At 53.1% G+C, this 26,931-nt stretch overlaps 2 protein-coding genes across 7 annotated transcripts in view; one reads left to right on the top strand and one right to left on the bottom strand.

The window, feature by feature from the left end:
• Positions 1 to 3,906: 3,906 nt before the first annotated feature.
• CLK3 (CDC like kinase 3) lies at positions 3,907 to 25,594 on the top strand. 4 transcript variants are annotated; one of them, XM_077123789.1, is made up of 13 exons: positions 3,907 to 4,251; positions 7,723 to 7,874; positions 8,441 to 8,657; positions 10,481 to 10,577; positions 10,854 to 10,920; positions 13,176 to 13,292; positions 14,090 to 14,256; positions 15,606 to 15,700; positions 15,789 to 15,918; positions 16,211 to 16,293; positions 16,887 to 16,966; positions 17,300 to 17,390; positions 17,803 to 18,046. In XM_077123789.1, exons 2-13 carry the CDS (start codon positions 7,723 to 7,725, stop codon positions 17,872 to 17,874), a joined length of 1,368 nt encoding a protein of 455 aa, XP_076979904.1. In that variant the 5' UTR covers positions 3,907 to 4,251; the 3' UTR covers positions 17,875 to 18,046. The 4 variants fall into 4 exon arrangements, with proteins under 4 accessions (XP_076979904.1, XP_076979905.1, XP_076979902.1 ...); XM_077123787.1 differs by lacking the exon at positions 17,803 to 18,046 and adding an exon at positions 18,053 to 18,464 and having other exon boundaries at positions 3,909 to 4,251; XM_077123788.1 differs by lacking the exons at positions 3,907 to 4,251; positions 17,803 to 18,046 and adding exons at positions 4,258 to 4,295; positions 18,053 to 18,464.
• The window catches only part of EDC3 (enhancer of mRNA decapping 3), an 82,284-nt gene continuing 70,735 nt past the window's right edge, over positions 15,383 to 26,931 (bottom strand). For 2 of the 3 annotated variants that reach the window (XM_077123784.1, XM_077123785.1), the window contains exons 6-7: positions 23,584 to 23,801; positions 15,383 to 21,230 (exon numbers count right to left, since the gene is read on the bottom strand). In XM_077123784.1, coding sequence (XP_076979899.1) covers positions 20,896 to 21,230; positions 23,584 to 23,801 — 553 coding nt within the window. In that variant the 3' untranslated portion in view covers positions 15,383 to 20,895. The remainder of the gene's footprint in view (positions 21,231 to 23,583; positions 23,802 to 26,931) is intronic. The other variant, XM_077123783.1, reaches the window with a different exon arrangement.

Genomic DNA, 26,931 nt, shown 5'->3' with positions numbered 1-26,931 from the left:
GCAAATGTTCTAAGAAAGGATGAATATGCAAATAAGTGACGATATTGTGAATTACTGATTATATATGTTAATGTTTTATTTGGTTTAATTTTTTTAAATAAATTTTTAAAAATGGAAAAAAAATCTGCTCTATAACTTCTTGTTAAAATGTACTTGGAAACTTATTGCCTTTCTGTACATATGCTATATTTCACAATAAAAAAGAAACATCAAAAAACAAAAAAACAAAAAAACAAACCTATCAGCCCAGAGAGGGCTCCCCGAGGCCCCAGCCAAGCCAGGAAGGTTCGGGGAAGGGGAGCCTCACTTTCTGCTCTTGAGCCAGCAGCCCACAACGGCCCAACCCAGGCCCAGCGTGTGCGCCCACCTCTGCAGCACCTGTGCCTGCTCCGCCAGGGCCTCCAAGGCCACCCACAGATGGCCACCCAGCTCAGCCTGCTGCCACCTGCTCTCCGCCAGCCACACCCGCAGGTCCTTCTCTAACCACCTCCAGATCCTCTTGGGGGCCCTGCTGGGGCACCTGCCAGGAAGAGGGCATTCAGGCTGCAGCCAGAGCCCCAGGGGGCTGCTGCGCCCACCTTCCTTCTACTCACCCGCATGCCTCAGTGGGGCTCAGTGGATGGACACCATCCAGTGACTGGAGGTGACAGGAGTGCCAGGGACAACAGGTGGGACTGGGCACCAGCTCCATGGGTTCTACCTTGGTGGGTTCGCAGAGCAGGGCAGGCCAGAGACACTGGAGCCGGGCAGCCCAGGGCTATCGCCCCTGAGGGCGAACAGGCACTCAGACCCTCCACCTCCACGCCCCCCAGCCCAGGATTCTCTCTGGTGAGTCAGGCTTCAGAAACTCCCCTGCCTCAACCCCACTAAATGGTTCTTTAATTTTCCGTGAGATGCGGGTGCTGCCAGCAGGTGAGGCCACTTGCTGAATAAACATGATGTCATTTAAACCTTGCAGGTAAAGACTCTGAGGACATGGGACAGAAGCTCAGAAGCGGGGTGTCAGTTGCAAGAATTTCACTGCAGAGCTGGGATTCCTATCCTAGCCTGTCTGGAACCAAAGCCCACACTTCCCCCATCCCTGCTGCCCCTCAATGCTCCCCTTCCAGGTGTGGGGTCTTGAAATGGCAGGGGTCAGGGAAACATTTGCAGCCAGCATAGTTTAGCCATGATGTGGTGGTCATAGGCCCCCAAATCAAGCCCCCTGCTCTGGTTACCTCTGTAGCTTCCACAGCTTCCGATGGGGGCCCTGACCCCATGTTCCAGTAGCTTGAGGTGGGAACTCATGGTACAGACAGGGGTTGCTAAGCTAGTCTTGCTCCACCCACTCCTTCTCACCCCACCCACTCCTTCTTTTGGGTTTGAGTCCTACCATGGTCCCCTCCCTTGTTCCTTTCCCCCAGGTACCAGGTACCCAGGGAAAAGTGAGCGTGTGGCAGGGTCCTGGAAAGCCATCTTCACTTGAGGGGAGGGGAACACTGAGCTGAGCTCCCCCCTGCCCAGCCCACTCCTCTCATTCCCAGGATGGCACCAGCAGCCCCCAGACCCTCTCCCATCTAGTCCCAACTCCATGCCCGCATTCCCACAGCCCCCTCCTGAGTTGTCTCTACTTCTCACCACCACACAGGCTTCTCCACAATGGACCATGAGGACTGGCCCCAGCCCTCACTGAGAACCTGCCCTCCACTTGGCTGGGTTCTAGAGGGGCTCTCCATCTGCTGGGGAGACGGACATGCATAGGTCAGTCTGTTGAGTTTGGAGACCAGCCCAAAGGGACAGCACAGCCACTGAGGGACCAAGGCAGAAGCACAAAGCTATGGGGGCAGAGGAAAGAGCCGCTTGACTCTCCCTTGGGGTTCCCAGCAAGGCTTTCAGGGGCAGTGACCCTAGGGTTGTGGCCTGAGGGTGAATTAACTACTCCCAGAGAAGGCAAAGATGGTTGCAGCAGAGGAGAGAGGACGAGCAGCACGAGAGGGGCTCAGAGCAGCTGGGGCTTGGATAGGGGAAGGAGGAGACCAAGAGGGGCAGGGCTGGGCCCTAGAGAGGAACTATAGGGCCAGGTTGGCTGAGGGAGAGGAACAGGGCAAGGGTATCTCCTGAGCATCCTTGAGTCCTCCTGCCAACCCAGACCCACACAGAAAAGAGATTGGGTCTGAGGGGCAGGTGGATATGAAGCAAGCCTCCTCTGAGGGTGGGCCACCCCCTGAGCTCCTAGCTGTGAGTTGCCAGGGTCTCTTGTCAGGTGCCAGGCAGTCAATGAGCACTGGAGAAATGACTTCGGTCTGTCAGGATGGGGTGGGGGTGTTACCCATATTGCACCTCAGAGTAAATCTTTTTCCAGGTACCTATCTGATACTCTGGCTGCAGAATTGGGAGAGGGAGAGCTGCTTAGTTACTGGGAGACAGAGTTCTCTATGGTGGGAGGCCGACTTACCCCTCCAAGCCTGGCGCCCAAGGCAAGGCTGTGGACAGGAATCTCCACCATTCTCAGCTGCTGGATAGACTGCGGCCTAGCTCCCAGGAGCCATGGAAACCACGGGCAACATTAGCTGGTGGGAGGAGACGCCACAGAGCCCTCCCACCTCGCCTGAGGGGATGAAAGCTGGCTGGTGTGGCCACTACAAGGACCCGGCGGCTGGGAAAGGCATCTCGGGGCACGCGGGAATTTCAAAATCCCGGCCCCTAAGCAGGACCCAAAGCAGCAGGACCTGGGACGCGACCGCAGGGCTCCGGGTCATTCACTGCACGCACACGAATCAGCAGCCAAACATCTATCCTGGGACAAAGGAATGCGGACGGGCGGGGCGGGGGGAGCATCTGATTGGAAGGGGACCCAGGGGCCGGTCTTGAAGCTGCCTTTGCGTCACAAGCATCCCATTTTTACTGAGTTTCCTGGGTTTATTTGGGGTGCGGGGGGTGCTGCCAACAGATCTGCGGTGTATTAAGCACTTCCTCTAGCCATGCTGTCAGACCCCAATTTAAGAGGAGCAAAAGGGGAAAAACTTTTAAGACCGCAGTTACGGAGAGGGAGGATCTCTTCTCACCGCGCCTGTCGGGCCAGGAAACCGCGCCCCCACGCCAGGAACTTGACCAGTCCTCTTGAAGGGGCGAGGCCAGCACTGCAAGGATGGGGAAACCCTTGCTACCCCGAGGCAGTGGGGGTGCCGAAGCTTGGAGGGATAGCCCGCCTCGCCCGCTCAGGCCGGGCGGGGCAGGGGGGTTCTAGCCCCCGCGTGGCGTCGGGGCAATTAAGAACCACTCCCTTCAGCTGGGCTGCTGGACGCCAGCGAGAGCCCGGAGGCGGAGACGCCACAGCCTGCCCAGACCCGGCGCGCACGCTCACAAACCGTGAGGTCTCCCGAAGGACCCCGACCTCGCTTTTCTCATCTGGAAAAGAGGGCTTCATAATCCCGCCACGCACAAAGCGATGGACGGTTATTGGGAAGCGTTATGGTGATCTCACACTCGCGGCCCCGCAAAAGGGGGATGTCGGAGAAATGGCCAGGTTTATAAACAGAGAAACAATGTTGGCCGGTAGTGAGACGCTCAGAAGGTGCTAAAAAGAAAAAGAACACCCCTTTCCATCCCAGACCCCGGCCCCTCCAAGAGGCCCACCACGTGGCCCTCGAGTATTTTCCCGGGAAATTGGTCTGCGTGCAGGTACGAACTTCGGCATGCCGACATTGTTTAAGGCTCCCACCCAGAGAATGATTCTCCCTTTGCTTCTTTTCCCTCACCCGGAGTCGCCATCGCATTCCTTAGCCTCTGCGCTTAGGCCTCCATCTTTCGCGCCCTCCTTTGCCCCGGGGCCAAGCCACGCCGACCGCCGCTCAGCTCGCCCAGTTTTCACTGTTCGCACAGGGAAGGGGTCGGCGGACACGCGCGAATCGGTGCGCGAGAGCAGGCGGAGCTCCCTCTGCGGAGACAGCACACCTGGAGGGCCTGAGAATTTACGTGCATCGCGACACGGTATGAGGCGGGGGGGGGGCCGCGACCGGAGACGCACCCCCGGCTCTCCCGGAACTAGTCTCTGCAGCGCTGCAGTCAGGACCCGGGAGGGGGAGGCGGGTCCCCCAGAGCCTTCGAGTCAAGGGCTAGAGCGGCCGAGTCACCGAGCCGGGTAGAGTCGCGGCTGGCGGCGGCTGCGTCACAAGAAGGGCGGGGCGACCACGGGCGGAGGCCGGAGCCGGAAGCGGAAGAGGCGCTCAGAGCGGGGAGTGGGGCCTAGCCGCAGCGGGAGCCTGGGAGACGGTGAGTGTGGGCCCCGGGCCGCCGCGGCGGCGGCTGCAGGGGCAGTGAGTAGGGCGGGGGGATGAATTGGGCAGGGCGAGCCCTGGGTGCGGGTCCCCGGTCTCCCTGTTGGGTCTCGGCCTACTCCTTTTCTTTCTCCTCCGCCTTCCTCAGGCCGCAGCCCCGACCTCTCACCCCTGACCCGCCGCCTCCCCCACCCCGGGGGGAGGTCGGTCACTGCGGACCTCGACCTCTCGAGAGCCCGAGGGGTCGGAGTCGGAGCCAGAGCCAGAGCGGCCTCTGAGGTCCCCTCTCCCAGCTTCTGCAGGGATCCAGTTTCGGCCCTGTGCCTGCCTGCGGAATGGGATCGGAGTCCGACCTAGGATAGCTGGAGGGGCCTTCAGACCCACCCTTTCCTGTTCTCCGATTCACAGACCCCTCCTCTTGCGGCCTGGAGTTTGATTGTGGCCCAGGCCAGCCTTCCCTGCTACCCCTGCGGTCCTCCCTCGGCGCCATTGCCGGCGGTTACAGGGGATGGGGCTATGAGATCCTTGGGACCTGGGGCGGCAGGAACAAATGCGAGCGAGGGCTGCAGGCGCCTCTCCGTGTTTTGTTGTGGTGGTGGATCCGCTCCAGCCCTTGGGGAGGGGCCAGGCCAAGCCGACCGTACAAATGCCCGGGGTGCTGCTCGGCCGAGGAGTCTTCTGTGCTTTAGTTCCGGGTGCGGGTCCCCCAGTGTGGACCTGGGGTGGGTATTGCCTGAGAGAGGCCCCTGTCGAGGCGGAATTGGCGGCCTTCCAGCTTTCCTCCTCCGTGCCCTTGAAAAGGAGGAGCGTTTCGCCCGGTGGTGGCGGCAGCTTGCGAGGTGGCAGGTTTGAGGTTGCAGTGGTAGGGCAGAGCCAGCCAAAAATAACCATGGGGCGTTGGGGTGGCTGGGATCCGGGAGGAGAGCCGCTGACCTGGCTGGCTGCTCTTCCTGTCAGCCCAGTTCTCTGGCCAGTAGCTGCAAATGAGAAGGCGACTAGTAGGCCTTTGTTCAGAGAACTGGCATCCTCTACCTGGTTTTCTTTAGCAATCCCGTTTTCACCGTGCAGAGCAGAGCCTCCTAAAGCCTAATTGTACCCCTTAGCCATAAGCAACCTGTTGGGGTCTCAAGAGAATCAGAGACAGTGGATAAAGAATGGGTCCTAGTGCCCTTACTGGGAGGATGAGGAGGGGGAGTTGGCTATTTCCAATATCTTACCTGCCTAGAATGTGTTAAAGGAGAGATGATTGCCCCTATCATTGCCTTGGTGTATGGTACATTATACCTCTCATACTGTCCTTTTATTTGCCAAGTTGGCTGGTAGATGTTGTTATCTCCATTTTCCAGGTATGGTAACTAAGGCTTAAAGTTACTTATATACGGTCATGAGGCCAGTAAGTGACAGCTCTGGGATTTAGTTCAAGGGTTTCTGCCTAGAGCTTTCTCTCCCCAAGTCCCTTAGAAGGGACTCACAGAATGTTTTAATGTTCCTAAGGCATTTAAACACAACCCAAAGTGTTAACCTAGAACTTTCTGCATTCTGCCAATAGTAAGTTGCCTGCAGTGCCTTTTGTGGTCCCAGACCTGTGCTAGGCCCTTGACTTATAAGAGAGCTGCATTCAATCCTTACAAAAGCTTTTGAGAGATTATCATCCCCATTTTGCAAGGGGAAGCTGAAGGTTAGAGCAGTTAAATAACTTGCCCAAAGGCACACAGCCAGAAGTGGCAGTACCAGGATTCAAACCGACACCTGAGTATGCTCTTTCCACTAATGTAAACATGTGTGTATATATGTATTTTCTAGGTGCCAGGAGGGAATTTTTGGCCTGGTATGGACTGGACCAAGTCTTCTGGTGCTTTGCCTGCCCAGTGAGGATAAGCAGGGTCACACTTGCCTTGTGGGAGGGCCTGGCATATCTTCCTGTCAGTTAGTGAGATGTGAAATGTTTTCATTCCATAGCCTGGGCAACTGCCTCCAGGTAATTGCAGGAAAAGAGTGAAATATTAGTCAGCTGATCATCAAAACAGGACAGGAATCTAAGCTCTTGGGGAGGTGCCAGTGAATTCACATAGTATTTTATCTCCGAAGATTAATGAAGCTGGGCCAGTATCACCTCATGGACTCCAGGTAGAGAGGGGCAGCGGTTGTCTTAGGATCACAGAGAAGCTCCAGGGGGTTTGTCAGATCTGCCTTGCTGCTGTTCCATGCTGTTTTCCTCCTGACAGATCCTTTTGTTGAAATGGGGCAAACTCAGTGGTTTTGGCCTAAAGTAATGCTCAAAGGTGAGCACAGGACTGAGCATGCCTGGAGGGTAGCTCTGGCCAAGTGAAGGGTTGGAAAGGAGGCTGGCCTCTGTCTCTGGCTTGGCCTTCCCATGGAGGCAAAGTCAGGATTTTGGGTGTGGGTGGGACAGAGAGCTCACATCACATAACTACCTTTCTCGGCTGGTGACTGATTCAGCCTGGTGTTCCCAGTGGTGGATATAAGTCGCTGCTGAATAGAGATAGTGGGGTGGAGCCCTTTTGGCCTGCCTCCCTATACAGACAAGCCTGCCAGACAATCAGCCGCTTGGATACTCCTGAGGTGGCCCAGGAGTGGATCCTAAAGCAAGGGCGCTAGATAAGGGGGCAGTAATGGAATGGTGGAGGCAAAGCGCTCGGCAGGTGGTCTGAAGGGTACTCGACGAGCCTCTGGCAAGAAATTTGGTTGCTCTGAGGACCTTGGCATCTTAAGTGGTGCTGAGATCTAGTGCTGACCATCAGGGGCTGGACAGCTCCCCTGGGTCCATGTCTTGTTTCCCCCTTCTCCCAGTGGAGTTACTTGGCCAGATACTTGGGTAGGCCAGGGAGTGTTTGTGAGGGACTGAACACCTTGCTCCAAGGACTGCTCATTTCCCATCTGCCAGGGCTCCCCCACATGGTCCTTACTTCCTTGAATGGGTTCCAGGCTCAGGCCTCAGCCAGGCACTTTTGAGCTTCCCAAACTTGAGCTGTTCTAGGCTTCACTCCCATGTGTTGACTCTATGTCAACAGCCTTTTGACTGTGGCAGCAATTGCTTCGTAGGACCCCATGGGAAGAAGGAAGTCAAGCACAGTAGCCCCTCCCCCTTTTCTTTGGACTGTCTCCCTAGAACAGTGCTCACCACCCCCTGTCTGTGTTCCCTGCAGTCAACCCTTGGTCATGGTGGAGGCAGCTCACCCAGTTCCCCAAGTTCTAAGACCAGTGATGCTTTGCTGAGGAGGCAGCTGTTTGTTGGTCACTGGCAGCGAAGGGTCTTACCCATTGTCTGTTGTTTGACCAGTGTGACCTCAGAGTTCTTCTTCACTTCATAAACCCCTGGGAGGGGCTGCCCCCAAACAGAACAATGGGCCTCAGCTTCAGGAGCACCCAGGCAGCCCTGAGCAGCCCTAAGGCCGGAGATGGCTGATGGCCTGTTGAGCAGGACTTTTTGTGTCTCCTGGCCTAGATGCATCACTGTAAGCGATACCGCTCCCCTGAGCCAGACCCATACCTGAGCTACCGATGGAAGAGGAGGAGGTCTTACAGTCGGGAACATGAAGGGAGACTGCGCTACCCATCCCGAAGGGAGCCTCCCCCCCGGAGATCTCGGTCCAGAAGGTGAGAGAAAACTAGGTAGGGGAGAAGGGCTCCTTTCCTTAGCTGGGCTAGTGAGGTTATCTAGAGGTCTTTGGCAGCCCCAAGACTCCTTGAGATAATCATTGCCTCTCTGCCTGCTCTAGGATCACTGCCCTGTCCTCGGGGCTTCTCTCCTGTGTCTCACCTGCATTCCCTGGCCTCAGCATTAGCTGTCCTCTTTGCCTTACCTCCTTTCTCTGAGCTTGAGTGCCCGTTCCTTCTCTTCCTTCTCCCAGAACATTTCCAGGCCAACCTCTCCCCTGTAACCTCAATGGAGATTAAAAATGAAGCCCCAGTCCTTTCTCAACATTGGTCCCTGGTCCTATCTCAAACCCCAGGCCAAAGTTAATAGCCTCTGGAGGGTGGGCTCAGTACCTTCGTACCTTTCTCTCCCCTGTTGCTCCACCCCCACCTGTCTAGATGCCTCTGTTCCCACAGGCTAGCCCTGTGAGCAAAGACCACACAGAGGTCTCCTGCCAGGCAGTAGGGCCCTGGCTGGCGGGAGGAAGGGCTCTGCCTGACTGGTCTCTCTGACCCCATCTTGGCAGTCACGACCGCCTGCCTTACCAGCGGAGATACCGGGAGCGCCGTGACAGCGATACATACCGTTGTGAAGAGCGGAGTCCATCCTTTGGAGAGGATTGCTATGGATCATCACGTTCCCATCATCGTCGGCGGTCACGTGAGAGGGAGCCGTATCGGACCCGCAAGCACGCTCACCACTGCCACAAACGCCGCACCAGGTCTTGTAGCAGCGCCTCCTCGGTGAGTGGTGGCCAGAGTGTGCTGGCTAGGGCTTACAGGCCTCGTCTCTTTCTCACCTTTTCTCAGGCTGGTTGGTCTGGGTGAGTACTGCCAGCCCTGCGCACGCACTGGTGTGTGTGCATGTGTGTGTGTCTGTGTCGTCTGGTCCAGGGGCAGGGCTAAGTTGGGTGGCCCGGCCCCTCTGTCTTCTTGGCCCCCAGGGGCTCTGGTTCCGGCACTGACTGACCCCGGCCTGTCCATGTCTACATGCTGCTCCAGACACAGGCCACGCGGTACAGGTGGCCAAAGCTTCCTAGGGATCCTAGTAGAGTTGCCGCTCTGTGCTCTGGTCCTTCCTTCCCTCCTGGAGCTTGCCCCCAACACAGCTGAATGCTCTAACTGGCGTGGACTGCCCCTCTGCAGTCTCCTTTCCACCCAGCCTCCACAAAGGCCTGAGGCTAGAGTGCTCCTGAGTAGGAGAGGGCTTGTCTCATTCAGCTCAGATTGGGAGCATCCCTTCAGACCTCCAGCCAGGCCCTCTTCAGCCTAGCCACTTTACATGAGGGGCAGTCAAGGCAAGGAGGAGGGAGCTGCCTGTGTGATGGGGCAGGTGAAGAAACCGCCTGGGCGCTCACCTCAGGCAACTCCAGGCCTCATGCAGTGGTAGGCCAAGAGCAGGGCCTGGCCAAGGTTTCTAATGTGGAGGATTTCACAGAACTCTACTGAGACCAGGAGCACATGCTGCACTCAGTCTCCTGGGGAAGGAAAGTTAATTGTGTCTCAGGGGTTGTGTGCTACCTTCTCTTTTCCTCCCCATTCTTCTCCCTCCTGCTAGCCACAAGGCCCCTGAGGAATAGTGATGGGGTCAGTGGAGGGAACCAGATATGGTCTCTGCTCCCTCTCTGTCTTTGAGTGGCCATGGGTTGAAGCTGACTCTTCAGGTGAACCCAGCATGGCCTGATGGCCTCTCCACATGCTGCCACAGGATGGCAGTGTAGGTCTTTGGTTCCGTTTCTTCTCTTTTTGGTACCCTCCGTCGTTGTGAAGCTTGGGAACAGCGTGGGCGCCAAAGCCAGGGAAGGAGCTAGCAAGGGGCCTGTGCAGGCCGCAGTGGTAGGAGGCTCAGAGGCCGAGGGGCCTAGAGGATCCTGGGCTCCCTCCCTGCCGGAGGCTGTTGGCCGGAGGGCTGCTAATAGGAAGCTGATTCTTGTAGTGGTGATGATGTCTGGCCAAGGATGCTGTCTGGGGGCAGGTAGCAGCTTGGCCCTGAGTGGCGGCTGTCGGGCACGTGCAAGGCTGCAGGGCAGAACAGGCAGCCGAGGACAGGCTGGGCATTCTGCATCTGAAGCCAGAGTGGCCTGCTGGTTAGTCTGGATGGTCAGGACCCAAGCTGGACCAACTGCCTTCTTGCGCCGATCTCACCGCGTCTTGAGTTCTGGCTGAAGCCACCATGGGGGGCCGGGAGGGGGAGACTCGCTGGAGGAGGGAGTCAGGGCTGTGGCTCTCCTCACAGCCTGGCCCTCAGCAGCAGAGGCTGTTCATCTTTTTGAGCATTTGCAGCGCCTCACCTTGTAGATAATGTCCGAGTTTTCTTTACATACCTGTAGCTGTTTTTACTTTTCTGTTTTTGAAGTCAGTTTGTGTCTTGACGTGTCCCTTGCAATATCCCTATCGTTATATATGCTGTGTGCCTTATGAAATGCTGGGATCTGGAAAATCCAATCAACCAACCCACCGGCTCCTCACCGTCTCCACCTCTGCCTTTGACTGACACCTCAATCTGTCAATCGGAACCGCCTACCATGCGATTGGTCGGATGGCGTTTCGGGGGGCGGTGCATGCAGAGAAGCCAACAGAGCAGTAAGCGCAGCAGCCGGAGTGTGGAAGATGACAAGGAGGGCCACCTGGTGTGCCGGATCGGCGATTGGCTCCAAGAGCGATGTACAGCCACCTTTCGTAAAACTTTACCTCTCTACTTTCTACCCCCCTTGTTAGACAAGACCTCTCCTGCCTGGAGGGGCCTCTAGTGCGCGTGGCGCCTTAGTGGGGCCACCAGTAATTGCCTGAGTGACACAGACGCTAGCAACTTCTGTTTTAAAGAGTGTAGCAGTGAGAGAGAAACCTTTTTTATTTTTGAGAATTTGAATGCTGTGAACTTGCAGAGTTGCCTGCCCTCTGCCATCCAGACGCTTATGCCCTGCTTCTTTTCTCTCCTAGATGAGATCGTGGGGAACCTGGGCGAAGGCACCTTTGGCAAGGTCGTGGAGTGCTTGGACCATGCCAGGTGAGGGGTTGGGGCAGCAGCTGCCTTTGGGGTGTGATCATCCTGGGAAGAGCTAGCTTGAGGGTCTTGAGGTGGATGGTGATCAGAGCTCAACTTTTTTTCTCTTTGGAGGGTAGCACCAAAGCAGGGTTTGACTTGCACAAGTTGGTGTTCTGCTGATCTCTGAAATAAGGGAGAAATGCTTAGGGTCCACAGGCATCCCTGCCCAAAAATTGCTCTTCAGTGAATGGTTCTACCCCAGCTTCCCCACTTACCCAGGGCTGTGGTGAGCATCAGGACAGGGCAGAGGTCCTGGCTTCCTGTGGTTCTTTAAGTTCTCGGCCTGGCAGGGGGTTTGGGAATGCCTCTGAGCCCAGTCCAAGCCTGAGCCCCGCCCTCAGGGCCAGGACCAATCAAGAGAAGAAGATCCTGGGCTTTCTTAAGCCAGCAGGCAACTGCCTTCTCCAGTGTGACTAGGCCTGGGTGTGGTCCTCACTGAGTGTGCTCAAGGAGAGGTAGGGAATACCTGCATGTGCTGGGGTACTGCTGAGGGCATCTCCCTCCCTTCAGGCTTAATAGTCCCCTTATTCCCAAAGACTGGAACCCTTTACCTCCTTCCCGCTTAGCTCTGAGCTGGGGAAGCACATCTCCTGGGAGCCAGTTACCTCTATAATCTTGCTGGCTCTCATTGATATGGCTCTTTAGGTATGTAGGGCTTGTGTTCCTGCTGTGTTGTCTGACCCTTGTGCTGCCCATTGGTGACCTTCCAACTGGTTTAGAGATAAGCACATTCAGGACAGTGCCACAGCTACAGCTTGGTACCGCTGGGCATGGCTGTCCTGTCCTGCAGAGCTCTCCCACATTGAGGGGATCAGACACATGAAGAGGGTGCTCAGAAAGGATAGTGAACCATCCCCAATGTCCCATGCCCCTGTGACTGCTCCCTTTGTTCCCAGTTCCCAGTTGAGCACTCTTCAGACCCAGTGGGCCAGTGTCCAGACTGTGCCTTGTCCAGAGAACATGGCCGGTGGAGATGTGGCGGGTTTGAGAGCAGGGACCCTTGAGGAAGCTGAGCTCTCTGGGCCATGCCACCCTGAGTAGTCAGAGGGAAATGAGCCCAAATCACTAAGAATCAGGCACAGGTTTCAGGAAACCTTTGGGTCCCAAAAGCAGAGTCATATGCAGTGAGAGTTGTTAGGAGGAGGCAGAATTCACCTCAGCAAAAGAAGACCCTTATTCTCAAAGTCATCCAGTCTTGACAGGGGTGCCTTTGGAGGTGCTGAGCTTCCAAATCTAGAATTGGAGTACTTTTGAGGGATCCTGGTCAAGGAGGAGGCTGGAGGGGTGGCCTTTCCTTTGAGGTCCTTTCCTGCCCTGAGTACCCGTAATTCCTCGAAAATGGGATAGGGAGAAAAAAGCTATAGAGGATTCTCTGCCATGAGGCCTCTGAGCCTTTTCTTAGGCCCCAGAGGACACACCTTGCAAGCCAGACTGCCTTGCTCCAGTTCCCTACTGGACATCTGATCCATAGTTGTCCCTTCCTGACAGGCCCTAGCAACTGAACCTCAGCCAGAGGCTTCTTTCTCTACTCATGTTCTGGAAGTGGCCTATGGGGGTGGGTTTGGGGGTGGAGTGTGCAAAGTAGGAATTGTTAAAATCCTCACTGGAGGCCAAGGGGCCTGGCATTCAGTGACACTGTGTAGCACTCAGTGGCAACAGTACATGCTTGTGGCCAGTAAGTAGGTGGGTGAGTCTGGAAAGGATTGTGGTGAAGGGAGTGACCATGGGCATCACAGCAAGAGGACCCCATTTCTGGTACTCTTAACCTCTTGGCAGGCTTTCACTCACCCTGCAACCCCCACCCCAGCGGGCAGTTGTTGCCCAGCCATTGGAAGCACATTCTGGAAGGTCAGGCAGTGCAGCATGAGAGCACTAAAGGGTGGCTTGGCTAGGTTGGGACTAAACTGGCCTGCAGGCTGGGTTACTGAGTGAAGTCTGGGACCACTGGTCAGCAGGATTGGCTTCTGCTCCTATGCCTACACTGTCCCCTGGGAGCTGGTAGTGTCTGAGATCATAAAAGTCCAAGGCTGGCATGGGTGCCAAGAGCATTAATTCACAGATGGCGGGGCACTTACTGTTTGTTAGAGGTCCAGTGTTGCAGGGGGCAGGCCTGGTACTTGAGATCCAGAGTGGCATTTCTTGGGAGTTGGGTTGGGATGGGAGTTAGGGGAAAGGCTGAACAGCTACTGATGAGAATCCCTGCTTCCTTCTCCCAGAGGGAAGTCTCAGGTTGCCCTGAAGATCATCCGCAACGTGGGCAAGTATCGGGAGGCTGCCCGGCTAGAAATCAATGTTCTCAAAAAAATCAAGGAGAAAGACAAAGAAAATAAGTTGTGAGTGTCAGCCAAAAGTGGGAGAGAAGCCTTCCATGGAGACAGAGTCTGTTCCTGCCCCAAAGGCCTGGACTCCACACTGAGCAGTGACCTACGTACCTGGCTGGCACTGTGCCTCTGCCCACAATCAGGGTCAGGGGAGTTTAGCAAAGTTAGTCTTGCTGGAAGGAGTCTTTGGACTTCTGTGCAGGCTCCACCCTCCCCAGCTTTGTGTTCCAGGGCAGGGGCAGACCTTTCTCCCTGCATTTGGGAATTGGGATCTCACTGGGTTGTGGAGGGCATAACATACAATAATTAACATGAAGCTGTGTGGGGTGCTCGTGTAGCAGGAGACATCCAAAGGGAAGCCTGCCTGTAGCAAACAGGATGCTCACAGCCTCTCCTCTGAGCAATGCTGAGCCCTGGACAGGCATGTATCTCCAACGCAGACCTGCCGTCATGTAGGTCAGCTGAGCGGGAAGGTGAATAAAGCAGCAGTAGGCCTGGGAAGCATGCACGTGTTATTCTACCTCTTCCTAAAAGCAACTCTGAGCCAGAGCTTGGCCCCATATTATTAATATGGAATGGGAGGCAGGTGGCAAGGCACGTGACAGCCATGTCAGTCCTTGCTCAGAGCTAGTCTATGAGGGAGCCAGTGGGGAGATACCCTCTTCCTGTGTTAATTGATTCTCTCTCTCCCTGTGCATCTCTATCATGATGTGTGACTCAGTGGCCTAAGAGGGAGTAGGTTTGGCCTTATCTGAGGATGGTAGCCCCCCCAGCATGGAGCCTGAGCCCCACTCATCCTTCTCCTCTAGCCTATGTGTCTTGATGTCTGACTGGTTCAACTTCCACGGCCACATGTGCATCGCCTTTGAGCTCCTGGGCAAGAATACTTTTGAGTTCCTGAAGGAGAATAACTTCCAGCCTTATCCCTTGCCACATGTCCGGCACATGGCCTACCAGCTTTGCCACGCCCTTCGATGTAAGTGCTCACCCATGCTCAGATAGAGCTTGGGGCAGTCACATACTGCAGCAGCATCACCTGGTTATCACATTCTCCCCTATTCCCACAGCACATTGCTGACCTATCTGCTAGCCTCACAGACCTTGGCTGAAAGGCCTTCTGACTTCAAGTTGGAATTTCACTGTGAGGATGGAAAGGCAGGCATGCCTTCCAAGACCCCTTTGAGCCAGCCTCTGCCCCAGGCACTCAGGGAGAAACAAAGAGCTACACTAGAGTTATCAGCTACCAACTCCACCTCCCAACCCCTTGCCTAGGATAAAAAGGTAGAAGCCTGGCCTGGCAGGTCCCATCCTCAGGCATTACCCTCATCGAGACCCTCTAAGCATCATGCCTCACTGCCACCTACAGTGCTCAGTGTTGCAGGACTTGGGAAGGCTGGAACAGTGCAGAAAGGCTTCTGGAGAAAAGGTAGATAGACCCAGAGCTAGAGCATGTAGGGTCTGGGTAGTAGAGGGCACAGCAAGAGCAGTCTGAACAAGGCGAACTGCTAAGCAGAGGCCTCAACCCTGGCACGGACTCTGACTTACTCCAGTAAACAGCGGGCTCATATTGGGGAACAGTGGGCCACACCATTTTGAGGGTTTTGAATGCCAAGTGGGAACTTTGAGCCTATAAGTGATAAGTAGCAGAGAGCCCCTGTCATCGGGATGGGGGCTAGATGGGATAGGCAGACTTACTTCCTTGTGCGGGGCTGTGAGTAAGGAGATGTAGGGATGTATGGCTTGGGTAGTTGCACAGGGTCCTTTGCTTGGTTTAGTGCTCTATTGTCACCATCTCGATATTCTCAGTTTTCACAAGGGGACCTGCATTTTCATTTTGCACTGAGCTGCACTAATTAAGTGGCTGGTGCTGAGGAGAGGGAACCACCCAAGGGTATGGCTGCAGCTTTGGCGTGAGGTCGATGAGGTTTTGACTATTCCGAGGAAAGGCAGAGGGAGGTGTTTTGTTTTTTTTTTTAACATGGGCAGGCACCGGGAATCGAACCCGGGTCCTCGGGCATGGCAGGCAAGCATTCTTACCTGCTGAGCCACCATGGCGCGCCCTGTTTTTGTTTTTGAATGGAAAATTAGCCTTTCCCCTTTTAAAGTATCAGAACTCCCCGAAGACCCCAAGCATAGAGTATTCTCAAGAGGGAAGCCAGTGGCGAGGCAGAATTGGGTCCAGCTCCTTTGGCCCCTTGTCAGTGTTAGGGGTGTGAGGGCTCTGGCAGTTGCTGGCTTTTGAGGCTTCTGGATGAGAGCTGGTAAGAGAGCTAGAGAGGAAGTCCAGGTTCTCAGTGCCTGCTGCCCTCTTCCCCGACTTCCTAGTTCTACATGAGAACCAACTGACCCACACAGACTTGAAGCCAGAGAACATCCTGTTTGTGAATTCTGAGTTTGAAACCCTCTACAATGAGCACAAGGTATTGGTGGTGGTGAGATGGCAAGGCCTTGCTTGGGGGTGGGCCACACATTGGACGTAGAGTCCTGACCCACAGTCTTGCTGTTCAGAGCTGTGAGGAAAAGTCAGTAAAGAACACCAGCATCCGAGTGGCCGACTTCGGCAGTGCCACCTTTGACCATGAGCATCACACGACCATTGTGGCCACCCGTCACTATCGTCCACCAGAGGTGATTCTTGGTGAGTGACTGTACAGCCCCCACACCTTGTTAAGTGATGGTTGGAAGGGTTTGAGCAGAGCAGTAGTGTGCTGAACTGCCTGCTAACCAGGGTGGGCAGTGTCTCCAGCTAAGGCATCAGCTTCATGGTTCACTGTGGCTGTGACATGGCCTTGTAGGGTCAGCCCTCTGGAGTGAGGGACTTCTGCTGGGGTTGGGGCAAAAGTCCTGGCAGCCAAGGTGGAGGCTGCCCTTTTTGACCACTGGGCTAGGAGCAGGACTCAAACTCATAACCTCTCCCCCTTGGCTTTCAGAGCTGGGATGGGCACAGCCTTGTGATGTTTGGAGCATTGGCTGCATTCTCTTTGAGTACTACCGGGGCTTCACACTCTTCCAGGTACAGCCTCCCCATGTGGCTTCACCATCCTGAGCAGTGCTTCCCTGATAAGGCCTCGGGTAGGAATCCCTGTGTGGCTGAGGAGACAGGTGCCATTCACTCTCCATCAGTCATCCACTGAGACATTCAGACTCTTAAGGGTTGGAAGTGCCCAGGGGAAGGAAGAGGTCAGTGTAACTGGGACACCCAAGGAGGAATCTTGAGCTAGGCCATCAAGGATGGTGGAATGGGGTGGGAAGAGTGAGCATTTTAGGCAGTGGTAGAGTGGGGTGGGAGGAGTGAGCATTTTAGGCAAGGGGAACAGCATGTGTAAAAGCACAGAGATGGGGTGGAACAAAGCGTGTTCTTGAGAGAACGAGGAACCTAACCAGAGAGCTGTGTTAGGCTGAGTTCACGTGAAAGACCCTGGAGGTCAGGCTGACTGAGAGCCTGACCCTGAGAATAGGTTGCCACCAGTTCAGATTGTTGCTCCATTGGAGGGTTTGTATCTCCTGGAAAGGGAGGGCATTTGCTCATATATTTGTCCCTTATTCTCCCTGAGGGGGCTGAAGCTGGTTCTGACCCCAACCTGCTCTGTCCCTGATCACCCACAGACCCACGAAAACCGAGAGCACTTGGTGATGATGGAGAAGATCCTAGGGCCCATCCCTTCACACATGATCCATCGTACCAGGTAAGGACCCTGGTAGTTCCCTCAGGGCTGGGCTAGGGGCCTTTCTCTTCTTGGCTGGGTCAACAGAGTACTGGATGGATAGTCGATGCTAGAAGTCCATGGCTCCTTCTGGCTCACAGCAGGTTTCCCTGTACCTCACTTTGAATGACCTTCCTGCTTTGCTCAGTCAGGCCACTACCACTTGCGTGCTTTACTGCCTTTTCCCAGGGTGCTGTTTTCCTTTGTCTAGCCAGGAAATGCGGTCCCCTCTGCCCCCTACCCCCATCCTGCCATGACCCACTGAGGCTTGTTCCCTAGCACTCCCATAACTTGACCCTTCCTCACCACTTCCAGGAAGCAGAAATATTTCTACAAAGGGGGCCTGGTTTGGGATGAGAACAGCTCAGATGGCCGGTATGTGAAGGAGAACTGCAAACCTCTGAAGGTCAGTTTCTGGCTTCCCCCAGCTCATCTCATGCCAAGGAGACCTCAGGCACTGGGCAGACATACAGCAGAGAGACAGGACAGGCAGCTAAGGGCTGCCTCCTCGTTCTACCTCTATGGGATGCTGTACCCAGGACTGCTGGGTGCTGGCAGTGGGGCTTCTTGCAAATTGCCCCAGAAAGGCCATTAGCCCCACCCCTTCCCCACAGGGTGGCTATGGATGTAACTGGGGAACACCAGAAGAGCCAAATGTCAGAGACCCTGCTGCTTCTGCCCCCTCAATTTTGGGAAGAACTAGGCAGAACTGAGGTGAGGGGGAGGGAAGAACTAGATATGACCAGGAAGCCTCTGTCAACTGCATTTGGTGCTCGGACAAGTGAATTTCACAGAGGTGATTTCTACCCACCTGTCAGGACTGCATGTGGGGGCAGAGGCACCAGTCCTTCAAGATACCCAGTAGTCTGCTGAGTTCAGATCAAAACTAAATCCCACCATGAAAGGAAAGGAGCAGCTCGTTTTTGTCCAGGAGGGCGGAAGTAGAGCCCTCTGGGAGGCATTAGTGCCTCCTTTGCCCAGTCCAGCAAGGATTCCCAGAGGCGAGGGGACCTGACGTGGCTTCCCAGGACCTGCCATCACACTGAGGCACCTTGTGTTCCTGAGCAGAGTTATATGCTCCAAGATTCCCTGGAGCACGTGCAGCTGTTTGACCTGATGAGGAGGATGTTAGAATTTGATCCTGCCCAGCGCATCACACTGGCGGAGGCCCTGCTGCACCCCTTCTTTGCTGGCCTGACCCCTGAGGAGCGGTCCTTCCACAACAGCCGCAACCCAAGCAGATGACAGGCACAGGCCACTGCACAGAGATGGAGGTTGGGATTGGGCTGCCCCGACCCCTTTTCTCCAGCCTCTACCACTGGGCCTCAGGGCCAGAGCCACCCAATGAACAGTGCAATGTGAAGGAAGGCAGGAGCTTGTGGGGGAGGAGACATGGTGCCCAGCTGCCAGAAAGCACAGATTTGACCCAAGCTATTTATATGTTGTAAAGTTATAATAAAGTGTTTCTTACTGTTTGTAACCCCCTGGTACCAGTGTGTCCATCTCCAGGCTCCCTGCCTTCTCCCTTCCCCAACCTTATTAATAAAGTCTTTCTTAGCAGTTGAGCTTGTGGAGAGCCTAAGTGTGAACTGGGCCAGGCACAAAAGTAACAGCCAGCAAGACCTGCAGGTGGGGCTGAGGGAACTGGCCTGCTGAGCAGCCCTGGAAGGCCCCCACGCATTGTTCTGCACCCACTCTCCTGCTGTCTCCTCTACCTCTGAACCCTGAGGAATATAAGGGAAGCATCCCTTTGTAGCTAGCCATGCAGGGCCTGGGTTTTGCCTGTCCTCCTACCTCCTGTTGCTGGCTGAGACTCCAGGCTGTGAGTGGACAGTGACTGGTATATTGAAGGTGGTCAGATGTAAGGCAATCAAGGTGGGCTTGGTTATTCAGCTTTATTTTAGTGCTGGTTTTTGGTCCCCCAAGAGCTGCATGAGTGATAGTCTGGACACCTGACTGGAGCCTTGAGGTCTGGGCACTGTGGATAGGATATCTATGAGAAGAGCTGAAGATAGAAGAATCACACTTATCTTTAATACCACTGGAGAAGGCCCAGGCTGAGGGCAGGAGAGGCCCCAGTGCCACCTGGGGAAAGAGAGAAGCTTGGATACAAATTCCCAATGGCCCTTCAACAAGGCTGTCAGCCCCAGGGCCACTGTGACTTACTGGGGTAAACAGAATCTTCTGGGCCAGGAATTCCTTTAGCCCATTTTCTATTGAACCCAGTCGGGGGGGTGAGGGCTGGGGGGCTAACTGCAATGATAGGCAGCCAGAACCTGTTCAGTGGTTGCCCACTAAAATGCCTGTTACCCAGCACTGCTCCTTAGATTATGGCCCTGCCTCTCAGAAAGGCCACATTTTGGGAGCTTCTTGGCCCTGAGAGTGAGCAGAGGCTTAGAGAGGATGGCAGCACAAGGCTCACAGTCCCCGACCACCTCCCAGTACTGGAGATAATTTAACATTCTAGTGAGGAGGGGAGGAAAGGAGGGACCAGCCTTCTGCCCTTCCTCATCTGCTCCTGGCTTTGCTCCTACAAGAAAAGTCATGAACAGTGTGAAACCATTGGTACCAGGACCCACCCAGGTCACAATCCTTGGCACACCCTCCCACGCTTGCCCCCTTAACGATCTGGGAGGCACAGAGCAGAAGGAAGCCTGAAGCTCTGAAAAAGGCTTTAAAGCACCAGCCCTTTGCAGCCTCCAAAGCTTCTGCGGTCCTGGGGCTCAGCCCCTGAGGATCCAAACAGTGGTTATGTACCTATGGCTGAACCCCACCAGCTAGCTTATCTAGAACAAGCCTCATTGGCATCTTTGCCATCAGGCACTGGCCTCTGTCCATCTGTTACAGTGGACAACCATATAAGGTTCCAAGTCTGGACATTCTGGGAGCTTGGGTGGAGCCCACATATTGTTCTGGTCTGGCATGATAGCTATAGGGATATATATTTTTAGGGGGAGAGGTAAGGAGACAAAGTAAGTGGGGGGAGGATAATGTGTGTGAGGGCAAGGAGGTGGGCGAAGTGGTGGCCTAGGACAGAAGTGTCAGAGAGCCTCTTCTGACTCAGCACCAGGCTCCCCAATACTGAGCATTAAAGCTGAATCTGGTCCCAGTCTAGGCAAAGGCTCAGCCCCCAGCTAGAGATGGTATGGGGTGGGGGGGCACTGCTGGCAAGATGGGCACTGTGGTGCTACAATAACCTAACTTCACTACCTGTGCTGAAGACAACAGAAAAACAATATAAAACCCCAATAGAGTAACACCATCCTGATGCAATCCCTTTCCTGCCTCTCACAGGGCTGGAGTGGAAAGGAGGGAAGTACTGTTGGAAAAATCCCAGCATAAAATTGGATCAGCTCAGAAAAAGGGTCAAAGCTCCTAAATCAACTTGTGGTAGGGCTCAGCCTTCAAAATGAATGGAGACCCAAAGTCTGCCCTCTTGTGGACAAGTGCAGTGCCACTGGTTCTGCATGATTAGAGAAAAGGCTGCCCCGGCTGGGGGAAGCCAGAGAAACACAAAGCCACAAGCCCTGAAACAGAGCTGGGACAGGCCCCTAGGCAGGAAGTACCCCACCCTGTGAGGCACTTGCCCAGGTCCAATGGCTGTAAACCTGAAACAGTCTGAGAGCTGCCTATGTCTGTAAACAAAGCTCCACCTGGCCATGCAGGGAAATGAGTGCAGAGCCACTGTGCACTTGGCCTGCAGCCCAACAGCCAGTGGGAAAGCCTTCCTTGGCTAAGGGCAGATGACAGGTCAGTTTTAAATACGTTCTGTTCTCTCACAGAAAAAACAAATCCAAAAGAAAAAAAATTTAACAAGGTCCATGAAGCTTCACATCCTTTAAGGCGTTCGTTATCAAGTTCAGTGTTAGGAGTGGCTGAAAACTGCAAGGTCCAGCTTGCCCAGAGTCCCTCTAGGCAGAGTGCAAGGGGATGACAAACTTGCAGCCAAAGGGTGAGTGGTAGTTGATGCCCACCTCCTGAAAGACCTGCTGGGGAATGCCGATGTCGCACAAATAGATACGGCCTGCGTGCTCCCCCAGCGGCAGAGGTAGGCCCAGTGCCAATGACCACTTGGCATCAATGCCCTGTTCAACTTCATGTACAGGAGGGTCTATGCTGAGTACTGGTGCCCGGTTCTGGTTGGCCCAAGCCACAGCTGCCTTGTACCAGGGCTGATCCCGCAGGAAGGCATTCTCAGGACAATCCAGACAGTTGATCACCAGGTCCACGGGGCTAGTGGGCAGATCTGTGGACAGAGACAAGCACCATCTGAAACTCCCTATAAGCAAAAAGCAGCCCAGGTACCCCCAAGAACATCTTGTTCTCAAACACCACCCTGATACATCTCCGCAGACTAACCTTCTAAAGTCTGGCCCAGACCCTGGCCCAGACCCTGGGAGTTCCAAGTCCTGGCTGAGCTAGGTGCTGGAGACCAAGGACATGTTGACCTGATGGGCCACTGCCTTCACGGAGTCCCCAGGGTCCAGTGTCCTGCTAGACTGTACATGAGGTCCTCACCTGCTCTGCCTTACAGACAAGCCTCTGACTAAATGAGTCCACTGCTAAGACAGCCCTCACAGGGAAATCCTGCCCAGGGCCCAGAAGAAACAGGGGTGACTACTATTCGCTGATGAACTCAGAGAAATGTGAAGGGCAAAAATATGCTTACTCATTCGACTTAGGGTTCACTTTCTCACCTGAGTAGGCTTGCCTTCCTCCAGGTCCCTTCTTATGTAATGGGAATGGGTCTTCTTCTCAACTCAGCCTTAAGAATGGGTAGAGAACCTATCACTGTTCTCCAAGGTATTTAAAAAAGGCTCTTCTGCTATAACCCGGTCTTTGGGACAGTATAATAACAGGACATCTCAACAGTACATCCCTGTAAGTCTTGAACCAGCCTAAGAGGTTGAATTGAGAATAGCAGAAAGCAGACAGAACTCAAGGGTCATCATCATTAGACTTGCCTCCTGAGGCAGTTGGGATATGAAGCCTTTTGGGTAGCCAGAAGTCTAAGGTGAACCCACACTAGGCCCCTTTCCTGGCTATCAGCCTAAAGAAATGACATTTCTCAACTAGACTCATAGTTTCTCTACTTAACAGCAGACCACTAGGGACCCTGTGGGCCACGAGGTTCTTGAGATGAGCATAGTATCTTATCTTGAGTGCCCAGAGGAACCTGGCCTGAGTAAGACAGTCCAAGCTCTGCCCCTGACCTGCCATATGACCTCGGGCAAGGCTCACTCACTGGGCCATATTTGTTCTCTCCAATATGTCTCTCCCCATTTTCTCTTAAACCTGCTCCATACTTCTGCCCTACCACTCCCCTGAAACTGCTTTTGTCCAGATATCAGAGACCTCTCCACTGGTAAATCCAGTGTTCAACTCTCAAATCTTCATTTGAATGAACCTCTAGTGAATTGCTGATCACATCTTGCACTTGGCTTGTAGGTACCATACTGTTTTCCTTTTCCCTCACAGGCTCTTGTCTCCTTAGCTGGTTTCTTCTCAACTCTCTGAGTTCTAAACAAGAAGCTCAGACTTCTCTATTCTCTCTTCCTAAGTGACCTTATCCAGGATTATCAAGCCTTTAACACCTATACATTCATAATATTTGTAACTCTCGTTACATCTCTTCACTTATATATCCTACTATCCAATTAACATTTTCACCTGCATATCCAATGGGCATCTCAAACTGAGCTTCTGCTCCCCCTCCCCCAGTCTTCCCACTTCAGTAAAAGATCCCTCCATCCTTCCAGTTCCTCAGGTCAAAATCCTTGGAGCCGTTCTTTCTCTCAACCTCCACATTCAATCTGTTGACTCTGTCTTCAAAATTGATTCAGTGTATGTCAAGAATGTTTGTATGTTTTTTAAGGTTTATAGTAAAAATATATAAAAAATTTCTGATTCAGAATTAGCTACTTTTCACCACCTCCACCACTAGCACCATCTTAGCCACTACTCTCTCTCAGGTTATATCCAAAGACCCTCTTAACACTTCCTTTTGTACTCTTACAGGCTACTCTCAGACAGCTGCTAGAATGATGGTTTGAACTGAGTCTGATTATAACATTCCTCTATTTGTTCCTCCAGTGCATCTCACCAGAGTAAAAGCCCAAACTCTTTTAGTGATCCATAAGGCCCTTCACAACCACAATCAGCAATGCCTCTCTAACCTCATCTCCTATGCCCAACTCACCCTCTAACACTCCCTGTCTCCCTTCTCTGCTTTATTTTTCTCATGACACTTACCACCTGACTTAACATAAATGCTACCTACTCATCTGCTTGACTTTTTCCTAACTAGCATGTAAGCTTCACAGAGGCATGGATTTTTAAAGTCTACTTCCATATCCCCAGTTCCAGGAATAGTGCCATAAATAGTTGTGAAATGAATAAAGAGGCCCCAAGCTCTCCATCTGAGTAATGGAAAACAGAGGAGAGTGAAGGGATGAGAAGCAAGCTAGTTATCAAGGGCATTTTCCTTATGTAGCTCTGAGACTCCTGATAGGCAGAGCACTAATTTTACACATGGCGCCTTTCTACCTGTGGCCACAGGGTGGCACCACTGGACCATCAAACTAGTGCACAGGTCTCACCTTTGAGACTAGACACTTGTTGACCTTGGGTCTTGCTGAAGAGGGACAGTTCGTTGGTGATAGACTCCAGCATCTTGACAAAGTTGGGCAGAAAAAGGATGACCTGAACATCGTGGTTGGCTAGGTGCCTTCCACAGCTGATACCTTGAGCCCCCTTCACATGGGGGCCACAGAGCAGGGCTACTGTAGGCCTCTGGTGTACATTTTTGGGATTCAACCTGGAACAGAAGGTGGTGAAAAGCAGTATCAGTCATAGACCTGCTAATTCCTTGCAACTTACACCAGACAAGTGCCTGAAGGCACCTGTTGCTCTCACAGTGCTCTCCTGCTGCTTCCCAAGTTCTGGTCTCCAGAGAGCACCAAGTTCCATTATAGGCCAGATCCACAGAGGGGCACTACCACTGCCCCATCCCCGAGTGCCGCGTCATCTGCTGGGTTTTCTCTCCAGGTAGTTCACTATCATCTTGTTCCATGTAAAACTGATGCCAGGACATTGCTTTGTGACCCCAAAACACTTAATGGTTCCTCACTGTGTAGCCTATCAGGGCCAAACTCTGCTTGGGACAATGGCTTAACTGCCTCTGCAGCCTTCTCTGTTCTTCTGCAGCACAGCTGCTGCCCGCAGCCTGGTTGGACTCATTATTCTATCCTGCATTTATTTGTATGACTCCTTGCTTGGGCTCAAATTTTGTCCCCTGCCCAGAAAGCCCTCCACTTTTCAAGCTTTGACCTTGTTTTTCCTTTGAGATCCAGCTTAAGATAAGTCTCTTCTAGGAAGCCTACCCTAATTACTCTGGCTCACACTATTTTTCCCTTTCTGAACTCCTAACACAGTAAGTACCAAACAGGATATTCTAAATTGTCTTCAATTGGTTTCTAGTCCAAGTTCTCTTTACTTGGGGCCAGTAAGCTAGTAAGAGTGACACTGCAGACATTGCTACATAGGCTGCTGTGTAGGCTGAATGATATAATGGATGTCCAGCACTTAGCAGAGCACATGACAGAGAGAAAGCAATCAATGCTGCCCATCACTAACGTGCTGGTCAGTGAGGAGGTGGCAGGCTGGGGCTGCCCAGCTTCCTAGGCTGGTAGTTGTCCTGGATACCCATAGCCTGTTGGGGTAGTCACTTCCAGCTTCCTGGCCATTCAAAGCTGAGATCCCACTGGTCTCAGAGAAGCCACAAGTAAGGAGGATTAGCCCTGGACCTGTGTCCAACTCACAGGCAGTGCGGTCTGTCCACAGGACAGGGAAGGTGGCAAGAGATGAACAGCAAGAAACAGGCTGTAGATCCTTGCTTAGGGACAGAGCAGTGACAGTCACTTGTACTGGTCTCTCAAAGGAAGGAAGATGATAGATGCTGTCAAGCCAAGGAGTGTCCTAACACCTCCTGCCAAATAAATTTTAGGGAATTAATTAACAATGTACACTATATACACACTAAGCTCTTGTTTTCCCTATTATTTTTGCATTTTGAGTAAATAAGATATGTATTTCTCCTTTCAGACTGATGCTGCAGAGTTCTGGCATCTGACTCACCTGTATCTGTTCTCTAAATGGCTCTTCTTTACACTAAGGCATTCCATTTCCCCCGACCTCACAGGAGGAATCAGAGCAGAGCGTGGCACCCACATATACAGCAGCACAGGGCAGAATGTGAAACAGACCTATGTGGACTGGAGACCTGGCTCTACCACTTAAAAGCAGGGTCATATTAGGCAAGACCTTTACCTCTGAGCCTTAGCTTGCTCATCTTCAAAACTGGGGATACTATTTACCTTCAAGGTGAAGTTATGAGGACCAAATTAAATTCTGTGCTGAAAAACTACACTGTATTTGACATACATCAGATTTCAATATGAATAACTTTAGACTTGATTTCTCAAAGAAAAACCAGCAACTGCTGCAAAAGATGGGAGATGACTCTTCATGGGCATTGAAAGAAAAAAAACAGGCACTGGTACAGCCAGTCCCAAGAAACTGGCTAGAGAGGAACGCAACTTGGTGAGGACATTCAGCATCTTCCCAAGAATAACTTCTCGGGAAGCCTACTAATGGTCTCAGATAATCCCAATGGCTGCTTTGGGAGGAGGTGCAGCAGCCAACAGACCTGAGGGCCTGATGTTTCTTCAGAGGGCACCCCATAATACTGCCTCCTTTGGTAGTCTCTGTTGGCTCATCTCTGGGACAGGAGAGGTCAGGAATCCAGCACAGTTAGGAAGCAGGCCTAAATCAAAGAACAAGGAGGAACAAACACCTCCACAACTACAGAACAAGGGAGGGAGGAGAAGCAAGGAGGGGAACACATATCCACCTTGGATCAAGTTATTTGTATCAAAGCCACTGTAGCTCAGTTCTGTTTCATCCACTCAGAACATCACCAGGACATGGTGGGAGGGAAGAGGCCGAAGTGAGGAGCTGTGGCGTTTATTCTGACAAAGACCTCTGAACAACATGGCTGGAAGCATGAGCCAAGGAACTATCCATCTCCCAAACTGAATGGGGCAGGGGCTCTTAAGAAGCTCTGTGGGAAATAAACTCTGAATGCTGCTCAGAGAAACAAGATCTACCCTGCTCCTTGAAAACCACCTTCCCCACTTTAGGCACTGTTCTCCCCGGAGGTTGCCAAAGTCCTCCTCTTTACTGACAAATCCAACAGAGTTGTGTCAACTTAATTTTGCTTGACCTCTCCAAAGTACCACTCCTTTCTTTTTAAAACAGTATTTTTGGTTCTTAAACAATACAAGAACAAGGGGACTGGACCGGGGCTAGCAGGAGAAGTGGCAGTGAGGAAGTATTCTAGGTATAGAGAGTAGCATATGCCAAGGGAAGAGTTTTGAGAGACCGAGGAACTATATATCATTCTGTGAGGCTCTTGATTTACTCACCACCGCCCCCCCCCCCCCGGCTTTCCTTCTTAGACTATTTTGGAAGGTTCCTCATCCTCCTAACTGTGCCGTAAATGCTGATGTCCCCAGAATTCTGCCCTTGGTGTTTTCCTCTTTACACCCTTCTCCTTAGAGGACCTCATCAATTCTTATCCCATCTACAAGCTGACAACTCCCAGATCTCCAGCTTCAGCCCAGACCTTTTCTGAACTTTAGATCCATAAAGTCTATTTAGATATATCACAGGCATCCCAAATTCAACATAACCCACCATCTCCTCAGGTCTTGCTCCTCTTCCCATGTCCCCTGTCACAGTGAATTTTATCACTGCCCAACCAGGTGTCCAAGACAAAAAGCTTGAGGATCAGGGATCACTGACAATCCATTTTCCCTGCCCTCCACTTAAGGTTCCTCACTCATTCAATTACCATGCCCTGTTGATTTTACTTTAAAAAAAAAAAG

Source organism: Tamandua tetradactyla, chromosome 12, assembly GCF_023851605.1.
Source record: "Tamandua tetradactyla isolate mTamTet1 chromosome 12, mTamTet1.pri, whole genome shotgun sequence".
In the NCBI taxonomy this organism is placed as follows: Eukaryota; Metazoa; Chordata; class Mammalia; order Pilosa; family Myrmecophagidae; genus Tamandua; species Tamandua tetradactyla.
This window is presented reverse-complemented; position numbering and strand designations above follow the sequence as displayed.

Excerpts from the sequence above, each read along its gene's own strand:
- CLK3 (XM_077123787.1), top strand. The coding sequence starts at position 7,723 with ATGCATCACTGTAAGCGATACCGCTCCCCTGAGCCAGACCCATACCTG. Across the intron at positions 8,658-10,480 it reads CTTGTAGCAGCGCCTCCTCG|AGAAGCCAACAGAGCAGTAA; the intron begins GTGAGTGGTGGC and ends CGGTGCATGCAG. Across the intron at positions 14,257-15,605 it reads GCTTTGCCACGCCCTTCGAT|TTCTACATGAGAACCAACTG; the intron begins GTAAGTGCTCAC and ends CCGACTTCCTAG.